The 14,183-nt window shown below is 35.9% G+C and overlaps 1 protein-coding gene across 8 annotated transcripts in view; it reads right to left on the bottom strand.

The window, feature by feature from the left end:
- The window catches only part of UBR3 (ubiquitin protein ligase E3 component n-recognin 3), a 254,046-nt gene that overhangs the window by 95,069 nt on the left and 144,794 nt on the right, over positions 1 to 14,183 (bottom strand). For all 8 annotated transcript variants that reach the window (XR_010341473.1, XM_064373357.1, XM_064373358.1 and 5 more), the window contains one exon: positions 3,095 to 3,244. Coding sequence is in view for 7 of the 8 variants with exons in the window: in XM_064373357.1 (XP_064229427.1) it covers positions 3,095 to 3,244 (150 nt within the window). In the remaining variant the exon portion in view is untranslated. The remainder of the gene's footprint in view (positions 1 to 3,094; positions 3,245 to 14,183) is intronic.

The following is a 14,183-nucleotide window of genomic DNA, read 5'->3' as shown; positions in this document are numbered from 1 at the left end:
CTAAAAAGGAACTAATGCTTCTTTGAAAGATGGCTGATCTCAGGGCAGGAAATGTATAAATTTATAGTAACTTGCCACACCAAAAAATGTAGAAAGACTCAAGGCTACTTACTATTCTAGGCTTTTGTCAAAAGAACTCAGAAGACAACTTGAATATGCTCTCAGTGAACAAAGATGGAAGAACCCGAGCATCAACAAGAAAGTACAGAGTTATGAATAGAGTTCATAATGATTAGAGTTCATTAATGATACCTAAAAGTACTAATTAATAATCTTTAGAAAATGATTTTTAAAACTCCACTATCTCAACATTTTGAGCACTTGTAAATAAAGGGAAAGAATACTGTGTTTATCCTGCCTTTCCTATGCAATCTGTATCTCAGAATAACAAAAAAAAAAAGGTGATGAAGCGAAATTTCTTTTATAGAAGTATATGTCAGCTAATAACAACAAAAAAAACATGAAAGATATTTGCAATCTCTGATAAACTGATGGATTTAGATGGTAATCATCATTTGCTATTAATATCACAGAGAGAAAACAGAGGGAAGAAAGGAATATGTTAAACATCACAGAGACATTCAGAAAAAATCAAAACTGGTTTTCAATGATCCAATTTCTTTAAAAAAGGAAAGTGATGGGAGGAGGGGGTAAAGATAGAGGGAAAATGAATCTATTAACTAAAAGACCACAAGGGTATAGTACAACTATAAATAAATAAATAAAGCAAAATAAATAAATAAATAGAAACAATGTGGGAATTTTAAACACTGACTAAGATGTTTGATGATACTGAATAATTTAGGAATGATGGTGATTATGTTGAAAAAATATGACCTTTCTTTATAACAGAAACATCAAATTTTTTACAGATGAAATTATATAATGTCTGCAATCTGCTTCAAATAATTCTAATAAGGAGGAAACAAATGAAATAAGATTAGCCAGAAATTAATCACTGTTGAAGATAGATGGGAACATAGGGGTTCACTTTGCTCATTTCTTCAGTATATTGTTAAATTTTTCCATGTTCAAATCTAAAAAGAAAAGATTAGAAATGAATGAAAATAAAGAAGCTCAAAGAAAAAGGGGTAAAAGGGGGAAAGTATCAATGGGAGGATAAGACTAAGATGGTAAAGAAGGAAACAGCTAGAGAATTCACCTATTATACTAAAATCATTCTGAGATTTAATACTCTTTAATGTCACTTTTTCTTTTTTAATTTTTTTTTAACACAGGGTTTCACTCTATCACCCAGGCTAGAATGCAGTGGTGCAATCTCAGCTCACTGCAACCTCAATCTCCTGGGCTCAGGCAATCCTCCCACCTTGGCCTCCTGAGTAGCTGGGACCACAGGCATGTCACCACACCTGTCTAATTTTATTTTTTGTAGAGACAGGGTCTTACTGTGTTGCCCAGGCTGGTCTTGAACTCCTAGACTCAGGCAATCCTCCCACCTTGGCTTCCCAAAGTGCTAGAATTACAGGCATGAACCACTGTGTTCTGGCAATGTTAGTTTCTTATTCTTTTCCTTCTATCTCTAAGGGATAAGGCACCTACAATACAGTAGAATTGTCTAATATTTGCTGATCTAGCTAGTGTATAAAATTGTTTAAAAGGGATTTTAAAAAATAACAGAGCATATAAACTTAAAAATATAAAATAATGAACAAACAAAAGCTTAAAACAAGAACACAAGTTTCACTGGAGCAGGGATTTTGTTTTGTTTCTTACTAGAACAGTGCCTGGCACCTAGGTGCTCAATAAATATCTATGAAATAAATTAACGAACAAAACAAATTAAGTTGATAACGATATACTATTTGGTCACAAAGTTAAAAGTCAAGTGGCAATAATCTAATAAACTGTTTTCCTAACAGCAGTAGAAAGGAAAAGTAGCTGTAAAAGTAATTAATACTTCCACACATTTCATTTTCAGTAAGCATTTCTGATTTTGATAGCTCTCCTTCAATGTCCCACTAAATTAGGGTTTCCCAGATCAATTCGTTTTGGGTAAGAAGAGTAACAAAAGAAACTAATTTACTAGGCACCACATTAGATTATTTTTGCTTATATTACATTACTTAACCAACACAAAAATCCTCAAAAGTCAATATTAACTCTCTACATAAGAGAAAACATCAAATTTGTCCAAAGTAAAGCAATATATTTGAATGCAGGGATATTTCTAATATGTAACTCTTTCCACTTTACCATACTAATTCAGAGAGTTAACACCCTAGAAAAAAAATTCTCTGGAGAAATATGTAAGAGTTTTACTTTCTCTTTATTTTACCCATACTCCTGTTGGAAAAGGATTAAATTCATTGCGACTGGATTGTTTAAGAATTATCACTACCCTCAAAAATACTTCAGTTTGTAAGACAATGGACAGCATTCAGACAAATCCTTTAAACTTTTAAAACAGTTTAAAAATGTAGACTGGTAAACACCAATTCAGAGACTGTTTGAAGAAATAAAGGCAGAGCTGTCTAAATATGCCTAGTGTAATTAAAAACTGACAATATTTATGGGCTTAGGAATTTTCCAGATTTTAGAACAATTTTTTTTTTTTTTTTTTTTGAGTAGGTGGGATTACAGGCACCTACCACCATGCCAGGCCAATTTTTTGGATTTTTAGCGGAGATGGGGTCTTGCCATGTTGGGCGGGCTGGTATCAAACTCCTGACCTCAGGTGATCTGCCCTCCTTAGCCTCCCAAAGTGCTGGGATTACAGGCATGAGCCGCTGCATCAGGCCAGAACAATTATAATTACCAAGAAAACTGAATGCAGTTATTGGCCACCTAGCATTGGTAATATACCATCACATCTTAAAGAAAAAAACTGTGTGACCATATAGCAAGATCTCTCTCTTAAGAGTTTCTTCTAACACTCATGACCAGGAAACTAAGATATAACCAGATAAAGAATCTTTGCCATTTAGATCTAAACTGATCCTTGCTATCAAGGATCTAAATTGACCCTTGCCTAGTTATATGTAGACAAAGATAATTTTCATTTAATATATTTATTAATCTGTTATATACACTTTGGCTCTAAAATGTTCCCATCAAAAAATTACTTTGATTTTACCTGAGGATGCTTGTAACAGTACAACTAATCCAGTAGGTCGGTCTTCAGAGGAGGGGCCACTTTGTCCACAAATAACACAGTCATACACTGCCTCGGAAACCTGTGGTTCTGCTGTGGTGATGTCCATAGGGATGTCATTTTCAGGAGAATCTGAGGGAAAAAAGTTACATCTCTTTAATTCTTTAGAAGGAAAATCACTCTTCAAATGAAAGTGTGAGTGAAAAATCAAGTTCAAATAATTTTTAGCTTCAATACCAATAAAGTATATGGTAATAAAACTGAAAAAAATTACCTTACTCAAGTAAAATGTTTTAGTCTGTTAGACCAAATAATGCAAAGACTTTAATAATGAAAGATTTAAACTAAAATATGGTTAAATACACTTCTAATGTATCATTCACATATAAAATTGATACAGAAAACACAGAGGCAAAGATATTTGTATCAAAAGAGAAATATTTTAAAATAACATGTTACAAAAAGAAGGGAGATGTTTGTTTTAATTTTCTTTGAGGCACCTAAGGGGACATTCCCAACAACATGAAGATCTTGGGAAAATTAAGGTAGTATTTACTAGGATGTAAAAGAGGAAAAAATGATGTCTTTCTCACTCTCAATTCTAGTGATTATATCTCAGAAATAGTAGCTATCAATATGTTTATTTATGTAGGGAAATCATCAAGATATGACCATATTATATACGAATAAAGCAGAACTCATTGAAAATAACAGTAATCCTCTAGTGATATAATGTCATTAACATTAAAAAATAAAATATTGAGAGAGAGATCCAAGATGGCTGATCACTAGCAGCTCGGGCTCATAGCTTCCAGTGAAAGCTCAGAGAACTAGAGGATGCCACACTTTCAGACGAGTATTCGTTGCTCACGGACCAAGAGATTTCCAGCAGAGGAGCCCCACGGGTCGCCAGGGCGACTCTTGTGGCCAGCACGGCAGTTTTGCTGGCGCCTTAGCGTGGCAGTTCTTGGTGCAGAGTCCGGAGATTCCCAGGCAGAAAAGCACCATCAATCTTAACACCGCTGTTTTGGGCGGTGCAGTGGATTGCTCAGATTTCGGCGCTGGGAATCAACAAGTTGGACGTCTGCTCAGAGACCTAGTTAGAAAGTCGGTAATTACAAAGACGACAGAGGGATAAATATATAATGAAGGGAAGAAACCAGCCTAAAAAGGCAGAGAATACTCAAAATCAGAATGCCTCTCCCTCTACAGGGGATCACAATTCCTCATCAGTAACGGAACAAGGCTTAATGGAGAACAAGTGTGTTCCAATAACAGAAGCAGGTTTCAAAAGGTGGGTGATAAGAAACTTCTGTGAATTAAAAGAACTTGTTCTAACCCAATGCAAAGAAACTAAGAACCTTGAAAAAAGGTTTGATGAAATGTTAACGAGAATGGACAATTTAGAGAGGAATTTAAGTGAATTGATGGAGCTGAAAAACACAACACGAGAACTTCATGAGGTATGCACAAGTTTAAACAGTCGAATTGATCAAGCAGAAGAAAGGATATCAGAAGTCGAGGACCAGCTCAGTGAAATGAAATGAGAAGACAAGATTGGAGAAAAAAGGATAAAAAGTAATGAGCAAAGTCTCCAGGAAATATGGGACTATGTGAAAAGACCTAATTTACGTTTGATAGGTGTACCTGAATGTGATGAAGAGAATGAATCCAAGTTGGAAAATACTCTTCAGGATATCATTCAGGAAAACTTTCCCAACCTAGCAAGGCAGGGTAATATTCAACTCCAGGAAATACAGAGAACACCACAAAGATATTCTTCAAGAAGACCAACCCCAAGGCACATAATTGCCAGATTTATTAGGGTTGAAATGAAGGAGAAAATACTAAGGGCAGCCAGAAAGAAAGGTCAGGTTACCCATAAAGGGAAACCTATCAGACTTACAGCAGATCTCTCAGCAGAAACCCTACAAGCCATAAAAGAGTGGGGACCAATATTTAACATCCTTAAAGAAAAGAACTTTCAACCCAGAATTTCATATCCAGCCAAACTAAGCTTTATAAGCAAAGGAAAAATTAAACCTTTTGCGAACAAACAAGTACTTAGAGACTTCACCACCACCAGGCCTGCTTTACAAGAGCTTCTGAAAGAAGCACTATACATATAAAGGAACAACCAATATCAGCCTTTCCAAAAATATATCAAAAAGCAAAGAGCATTAACACAATGAAAACTTTACACCAACTAATGGGCAAAACAGCCAGCTAGCATCAAATGCCAGTATTAAACTTACATATATTCTAATTGGATAAAAAGCCAAAACCCATCGGCATGCTGCATCCAGACCCATCTCACATGCAATGATACACAAAGACTCAAAACAAAGAGAAGGAGGAAGATTTACCAACCAAACAGAGAGTAAAAATAAACAAATAAAAAGCAGGAGATGCAATTCTCGCCTCTGATAAAGTAGACTTTAAAGCAACAAATATCAAAAGAGGCAAAGAAGGACATTACATAATGGCAAAAGGATCAATGTAACAAGAAGTGCTAACGATTCTATAGATCAACGAGACAGAAAATTAACAAGGACATCCAGGACTTGAACTCAGACCAGGAACAAGTGAACTTAATAAACATTTATAGAACTCTCCACTTCAAATACACAAAACATACATTACCACCTCACACCTATTCCAAAAGTGACTACATAATTGGAAGTAAATCACTCCTCAGTAATCGCAGAGCATTTCATAGGTTTAAATGAAATATTGGTTGGCTGCTTGTTTGTTATTTTCTTCCCTTATTCCTTCCTGTCTACATCATTAAGTATAATTATTGGTATAAAAGAGGTTTTCAATACCCATTACTAAACTGCATTCTAGCCTGGGCAAGAAAGCAATACTCCCATTCTCTCTCTCTCTTTCTCTTCCTTTTTCTTCCTCTTCTTCATTCTTTTTTTCTTTCTTTCTTCCAAAAAAAAAAAAGAAAGAAATTTCTCCTTGCAAGTCTGAACCTCAGATATTTCAAATCTTTAGTAATTACTCAATTCACAACTAAAGATTTTTAATAATGCCTATATATTCAGATATAAAGATTATTGACTTAGAGCAATGTCATAAAATATTGCTGTGAGTACTTCAATACAACAACAACAGAAAAATAAAATATTGAGTCAATAATGATTTACAGATAAAGACAAGTTCATGAAGATAAGTGATGCTGCCACTGGTGGCAAAGAAATGAGTAGAAGAGACTGGGAAGAACAGGAAAGCAGAAGTGCTTTATGAAATGTTTAAAAGATGGAGGCACATCTAAGTAAATATGTAAAAATACATGTCAGAAATAGGAAAAGGAAGATGTCAAGTTTAGATATTTTAAATAAGAATTCAAGCAGATAAACATACATCTGATATTTATGAAGAATGACTGAGAGGAAAAGGGACAGTAACCTAAAACAGAACTTTGGGTAATGCCTAGAATTAATGGAAATAAAAAGATACCATCAAAGAAATAAGCAAAAAAAAAAAAAAAAACACCTGAATGGAATCAAACCAAAAAAGTGCAATGTCTATGAAAATACATTAGAAGGTCAAAAGAAAAAGAAGATTTCAAAGAAAGAAAGTACCAGAGGCCATTAAGAGTTGATATGAGGCCAGGTGCAGTGCCTCATGCCTGTAGTTCCAGCACTTTGGGAGGCTAAGGCACATGTATCACCTGATGTCAGGAATTCAAGACCAGTCTGGACAACATGATGAAACCCCATCTCTACTAAAAATACAAAAAATGAGCAAGGCATAGTGGTGGGTGCCTATAATCCCAGCTACTTGGAAGGCTGAGGCAGGAGAATCACTTGAACCCAGGAGGTGGAGGTTGCAATTAGTTGAGATCACACCACTGCACTCCAGCCTGGGCAACAAAAGTGAAACTATGTTTAAAAAAAAAAAAAGAGTTAATATGAGATTACTGTGAGTTTTAGGGAGAAAAGAGAAGAGAAAACAATACAGAAAAAAAAAAGGACTGTGTCTGCTCTGAAGTGCAAAGGAGAACACAGAGACTACCTGACAAACTATAGTGAAATAACTCAGTCTTGTGTTAAGTGCCAAAAAAATACAATTTTATTAACTCTATCTCACACACAAAGATCATTTTCTTTCTTTAGTAAGTCTTGGTACAACAGACTTGAAAACCTCAAGGAAACCCTGATGCCAAAACACATTAGCCAAGATGCTGCCAGTCGCCTTCTCTATTTTTAAAAGAAACTTCAATGACAATCTTCAATGGTGAGGTGATACAGTACTAAAGGCATGAAAATAAAATAGGTGACCTCATTTTCATGGAGAGTACTTTTTATCTGAAATCCGACTTTGAAAATTACAGAGACTAATGTCCCTTTTTTCCTTCAAGAAACTATATTCATTGTTTATTTATGAAAAAAGGAGGAAGTCACAGCTCTTTATATCCTATGTTGAATTAAAATGTTGTTGGTAATATATGGTTGATACTATCATTCCAGTACCAAATTTTGACATTTTTAGTAAGATTTAAAAAGGATTAGTGATCAAATTAAATGCTTGTATTTAAATGTGATTATTGTTTCTCACTTATCTGTGAGCTATGAAAAAAATAAAGTACATATTGTATGTAAATGTTTAAAGAACAAAAGCATGAAAAACTAATATACAGAGTCTGGAGTAATGATACTGGTTACTTGGAAGAAGCAGTGACAGCAAGAGACTATGAGGGGAGCTTATGGGATGCTGGTAATGTTTTATGTCTCAATTTGGATGCTGGTTTCTCAGTCTGGATTTGGTTATACAGTTATAATCTGTTTGTAAAAACTCAAAGAGCTCTAAAATCCTGAAACATGCCTTATGGGTATATTTCAATAAAAAGGTTTCTTTTAAAAAGCCCCACTCTAAATGACTAACTTGGTATATTCTGTAACAAGTATTATACTAAAGGTACTTAATGCACCTTTATTATTAATGTACAATATCTGCACATATTTTCCACACCAAAAACAAAAAAAAATCTAAATGATATGCCCTGCAAATTGATGCAACAAAGAGATTACAGTGATTTACAATCTAGGTAAACTAAATAGATAAAAGATGCAAAACTGAGAGAGTAATAGTCAAAGATGACAAATCCAAGTGTTACTAGAGATTAATAATGAAAATATTCTTGCTACCAAATAACTCTGGAATTTTTAAGTTCTACTTTAACTTTCAACTCAATTCAAATTAAAAGGGTTTCTCTATAAAATTCACACTTACCCTTTTAGAACAAAAGTACTACTTAAATTACCATAATTGGTATCATTACAATAAATGCAAAAAAAAGATGACTAACTAAAGCAATAGTTAATTCATCTGTTTGGTTTTACATGAACAGAAAAGAATCTATCTGAATGAGGCAGCTGATTCTTCTGACTGCTATTGCACTTTGCCAAACGTCTGCAAGATGGCCCCAATTCTCCACTCCTCCCTGTATCCATGCTCTTCACAATGTGATATTGTAATTCCTCCCATTGAGAGTTTATTTCTCGACTCCTTGAATATCAGCTGGCCTTTACTTGTTTTAACCAAATGAATGTGAAGGATGGATGCTGTGGCTCACACCTATAATCCCAGCACTTTTTGGAGGCCCAGGCAGGTGGATTGCCTGAGGCCAGAAGCTCAAGACCAGCCTGCCCAACATGGCGAAACCCTGTCTCTACTAAAAATACAAAAATTAGCTAGGTGTGGTGGCATGTGCCTGTAATCCCAGCTACTCAGGAGGCTGAGGCAAGAGAATTGCTTGAACTCGGGAGGCGGAGGCGACAGAATGAGTGAGACTCCCCCACTCAAAAAAAAAAGAAGAGAAAATGTGGCAAAAATAACAGTATGTCTCAATATGCCTTCCAAGACTAGGCCTCAAGTGATCTTGCATAGTTTCTCTCTCACTCTCATTCTCTCTCAACTCCACCTTGCATAGTTTCTCTCTTTTGCTCTCACTCTGTCAACTCCACCATCTCCGAGAATAAGTCCAGGTGGGCTACCCTGCCAGAAGAGGAGAGACCAAATGGAGCACAAATAAGTTGTCCCACCAGTTCATGCCAGCCCCTTGTTAACCAATCAGCAGGTCACAGAACTCAGCCCATGGGTCTGTGGGTGATGAGATGAGCTAAGCCTTCTCCAGAAAAGTTTGGTTCACCAAAGAACCACTGAGTCTACTCATTGACTCATGAAAAATAATTAGTGGTTGTTGTTTTAAATCACTAAATTTTGGGAGACAGCTGATTACACAACAATTGCTAACTAATATGATTCTACTGTATGTTAATTATAATACGGAACCTTTCAAAAGAATTGAAGTACTTACTTTCCCTTACCAAGATGAGTCATGAAAACTAGTATTTAAAGTGATAAAAGTGTTTCATTCAGAATATTTTCTAGTCTAAGGAATTTAAAAAATCATTTTCCAAAATGATTTTTAACTTTAATATCTACTTATTTTACAACCATTAATTTTAACATCATCAGAGTAAAAAGCATCCATATTCAAAAATACCACAATTCTACTTCAACAGTTTATATTGTTACATAAAGTTTCCTGTTCTAATATTTGTTAAAAATACTTAGAGCCTATTTTAATATAAAATTAATCTTGAATTACAAAATAGCCTTTGCCTTTATTCTTAACTTTTTATTTATGAATTAATTGGGTTAATTTAAACTAAAATAAGTATTAGTAGAAAAATCAAAAATCTTCAAGTTTCATGTTTGCTTTCATGTTTGTGGGGTTTTGTGGCTGAATGGAAGGAAGAATGGGTAAATGATAAAGTATGATGTATTTGGTGCCCTCAAAATCAAGTGAAATACATTTTTATTTGAAAGAGGAATAAGCAACTGCAAAACACAAGTAGCAGAGAGTAAGATATGGTTTGCAGCCCAGTGGCAGGCACAGAGAATTTTTATTGCATAAATTAATGCAAAATATTAAATGTTTTTTGAACACAATATAATTTCAAAATACATCTGAGAAGTACTTGAGACTAACCTAGCAGCTGAGTTACTATTCATAAACTAAGTACACTATTAGAGTTTACTGATTTCTGCTGAAAAGTCTGACTTCCCTCAGATAACTGCAACATTGCAAAACTCCCACTGCATAATATCATTAATTTTGATAAGGATGTATAGTATTATCTTCAATTGGTCATCATTTTTATTATCATTCTTGCTTTCCTCTTTTTTTAGTTGGTATAGAAAGAGTATTCGCATTCTTTCTTTTTTAATAAATAATCTTCTTATTTTAGAATAATTTTGGATTTGCAGATACTACAGAGTTCCCATGTACCACACACACAGTTTTACCTTAAACTTTACATTAGCATGGTATGACTGTTAGAATTAATGAATACATATTATTTATTTTTATTGATATAATATTGACAAATTAACTGAAGTCCAATTTTTTTCAGATTTCCTTCATTTTTATCTGATGTCCTTTTTCTGTCTCAGGATACCACAATACATTTAGTTGTCATGTCTCCTTAGGTACTTCTTGAGTGTGATAGCTTTTCAGACTTTCCTTGTTTCCTTGCTTTGATGACCTTGACAGTTTTGAGGAGTACTGTCCAGGTATTTGCATAACAGTCCTCAAGTAAGATTTGTCTCATGTTTTTCTCATGATTAGTCTACGTTTATCAATTTTAGAGAGGAAGACCACAGAAGAATCATTCTCATCACATCATATCAAGGGTACATAATATTAACATGAATTACTACTGTTGATGGTGACCTTGATCACCTGGTTAAGACAGTGTTTCCCAAGTTTCTCTACTGTAAAATTACTCTTTTTCCCCTTTCCGCACAGAGAAGCCATTATATGCAGCTCACACTTAAGAAGTGGGGAGTTATATTACACCTCCTTGAGGGTAAAGGCTCTACATAAAATACTTGGTATTCCTCTGCATAGGAAACTTCTTTATGTTCCCTTATTTATCTATTCATTCATTTATACTAGTATATACTCATGGACATTTCTTTTATACACAGGGTTATAATGCATTATACTTTATTTATTTTGTTGCTCAAATTGCTCTAGCTTTGGCCATTGAAAACTCTCATTTGTCTCCTGTGCCCTCTTGACATAGCCCCACCCCATATCATCACTGGAGGGGGTGGGGATTGTTTGTTTTTGAATATCTCTCTACTTTCTGGCCCTATAAGATATACCAGACCCATCCTGCATGTTCCCTGCCCCAGTTCTTAAAAATCAACCATTTCTCCAAGGACTCACGTTCCTTTTATCAGCAGGGGAGGAGGGGATTGTATCAGAAACTAAGACCTGGGCATGGGTATGTATGTACTGGGGAAACATTCATGAGTACACACTAATATAAATGAACGAAATAAATAAGGGAACATAGGCAAGTTTCGTAAGTAGAAGAATGCAAAATATTTTATGTAGAGCCTTTATCCTCGAGGAGGTGGAATATAACTCCCCATTCCAGTTTCTACTGAAATGTCATTGCTTTTGGCCCTTTCAGCAGACAAATCAAGGGTCTACATGTCTGCACAAACTCATGTATATGCATATGCCTGGTTTTTACATATATAATTCCATCTTTATCTATAACTGTCTAAACATGAGTTCATACTAATGTCTCCAACTCTAATCCATTATTATCACACGAATCATTCTAGCCTTCTCCCCTTGCTTATCGGTAACTTCTTATTCCAACAGTGGGAAATCTGACTCTCATTATCTGCCATTCATTTACTTAATCGTTTAATCTCAGTATATATGCATAGTGGTTTCAGAACTGTTAACTCATGATGCCACGGGGAAAATTTTATCAACCAGTTGTACACAGTTCCTTTTGCCTTTAGTCTTACAGACACTATTTATTTCCAAAGTTAGGTAGCCAACACCTTTCCCCCACCCTTTTCAGCAAGGTTGTTTCATACATTTGTAATACAGTTAGATTCTCCTGTCATAGTCTGCATTCCATCCTAGGATCACCCCACCTCCCAAATGATTTTCTTTTTAATATACAAACTTTAAAGATTCACTCTTTCTGCTATAAAGGTCTAAAAATTTTAACACAGTGTTACGTATCCAACTTTTCTGTATCACATAAAATAATTTCAATGCTCTAAAAAAATCTCCTGTGTTCCATTTATTCACCTATGCCTCCACCCTGGCAACCAGTGATCTATTTATTGTCTCTATAGTTTTGCATTTTCCAGAATGTCATATATAACTGGAAACACACAGTATGTAACATTTTCAGATTGGCTACTTTCACTAAGCAGTTTGTATTCAAGATTCACCCATGTCTTCATGTGGCTTAATAGTTCATTCCTTTTTATTGCTGGACAGTATTTCATTACATGGATGTGCCACAGTTTCTTTATCCATTCATCTATGAAAGGATGAATGCTTTCAATTCTGAGCAATTATAAATAAAGCTGCTATAAAAAATAAGTATGCTGATTTTTTTGTGTGGACATAGGTCTTTTAAATCAGTTAGATAAATACCTAAGAGCATCTGTGATGGATCACGTGGTAAGATTAAGTTTAGCTTTATAAGAAAATGTCAAACTCTTCCAAAGTGGTTGTACCATTTTGAATTCCAACCAGCAATGAATGAGAGTTCCCACTGCTCTGCATCCTCACATAAAATTGGTAGTGTCATATTTCTGGATTTAGCCATAGCCATGTAGTGGTATCTCACTGTTGTGTTACTCTGCATTTCCCTAATGATGAATGATGCTGAGCATCTTTTGATAAACTTATTTGCCATTCTCATATCTCCTTTATAAGGTGTCTGTTCAGATCTTTTGCTCATTTTAAAAACTAGGTTGTTTGTTTTCTTATTGTTGAATTATTTGTATCTTTCGAATACCAGTCCTTTATCAGATGTGTGTTTTGCAAATATTTCCTCTCGGTCTATGCCTTAGCATTTCATTATCTTAACAGTACAACACCTCCCAGGGAACTGATGCCCTGGCTGAGCTGCAGACCCTATATATTAGGCTGGGCTAATATAACACCCCTCATCACAGGAAAACAGAACAGTGGCTGAACTGAGACACTCCTCCATACAGGCCAAACTAGTAACTTGCTTCCCTGCAGCTAGGCTAGCCCCCAGAGTCTGAGCTGCTGAAACACCCTTCTCCATGGGGAGTGGACTCCCTGCTGTGCTGCTCCATAACCCTCTTGGCCCAAAGACATCTGTATTTGGCCATTCTGACATACTTGCTGACAGTGTACCTGGGATCACAGAGTCTGGGATACTGCCAAGCCCCAACATCACAGGATCTAGAGTCACCACTACACAGTGCTTCATCCCCAGGGACCTGGTTTCCACTGATCCCTACTGGTTCAGACTCCTGAATAGTGGCTATACCCTGCACCCTGGGCTCAAACCTCAGGAACACCCTTTCTTCCCCAGAGGCAAGATATGACCTGTTCCCTACGGGTAAACAACCCAACTCCCTGAATCCAAGCTGCTACAAGATGCCTCAGAGTCACAGATGCTGACTCTGTGGCAACCTAAATCTGCCCTTGCTACAGAGAGCAAAATGGCACCCCAAGAGCCAAGTACCATAATAGGTTCATGAGACCCAGGCCCCACAGCCACTTCAAGCACCTGAACCTGGAACTCGACACTGTTACTGGTACTCATAGGCCACGCTAGACATGACACCAAGAGGGATCGTCTTGGCTTAGTCTCTCCACTGTGGAGAAAATGAGACTAGGAGGAGCCCAAAAGCCCTCCAAGGACATAGACAGCCTATGTCACCACTGTCACTACCACAGACTTCTATAGCCTAGGCCACTGTTATTGCTGACGTTGAACACAACCAGAGAAGCTGCATGGAAGTTATACACTATACTCACCCAGAAACCGAGTCACCACATCTTTCCCAGACAGCACACTAAGATTCAAATGCAGGTGAATCATTCTCTACAAAGGCTACTCTAGGAAGTTCAGAAGACACAACTATTCCACAAGATATACAGACATCAATGCAGTGACACAAGAAACATGAAAAAGCAAGAAATATGACGTGACAAAATGAACTGATGGTTAATATTAGGTTATCAATT

Source organism: Aotus nancymaae, unplaced genomic scaffold, assembly GCF_030222135.1.
Source record: "Aotus nancymaae isolate 86718 unplaced genomic scaffold, 86718_ANA_hifiasm-v0.15.2.pri h1tg000008l, whole genome shotgun sequence".
Classification (NCBI taxonomy): domain Eukaryota; kingdom Metazoa; phylum Chordata; class Mammalia; order Primates; family Aotidae; genus Aotus; species Aotus nancymaae.
This window is presented reverse-complemented; position numbering and strand designations above follow the sequence as displayed.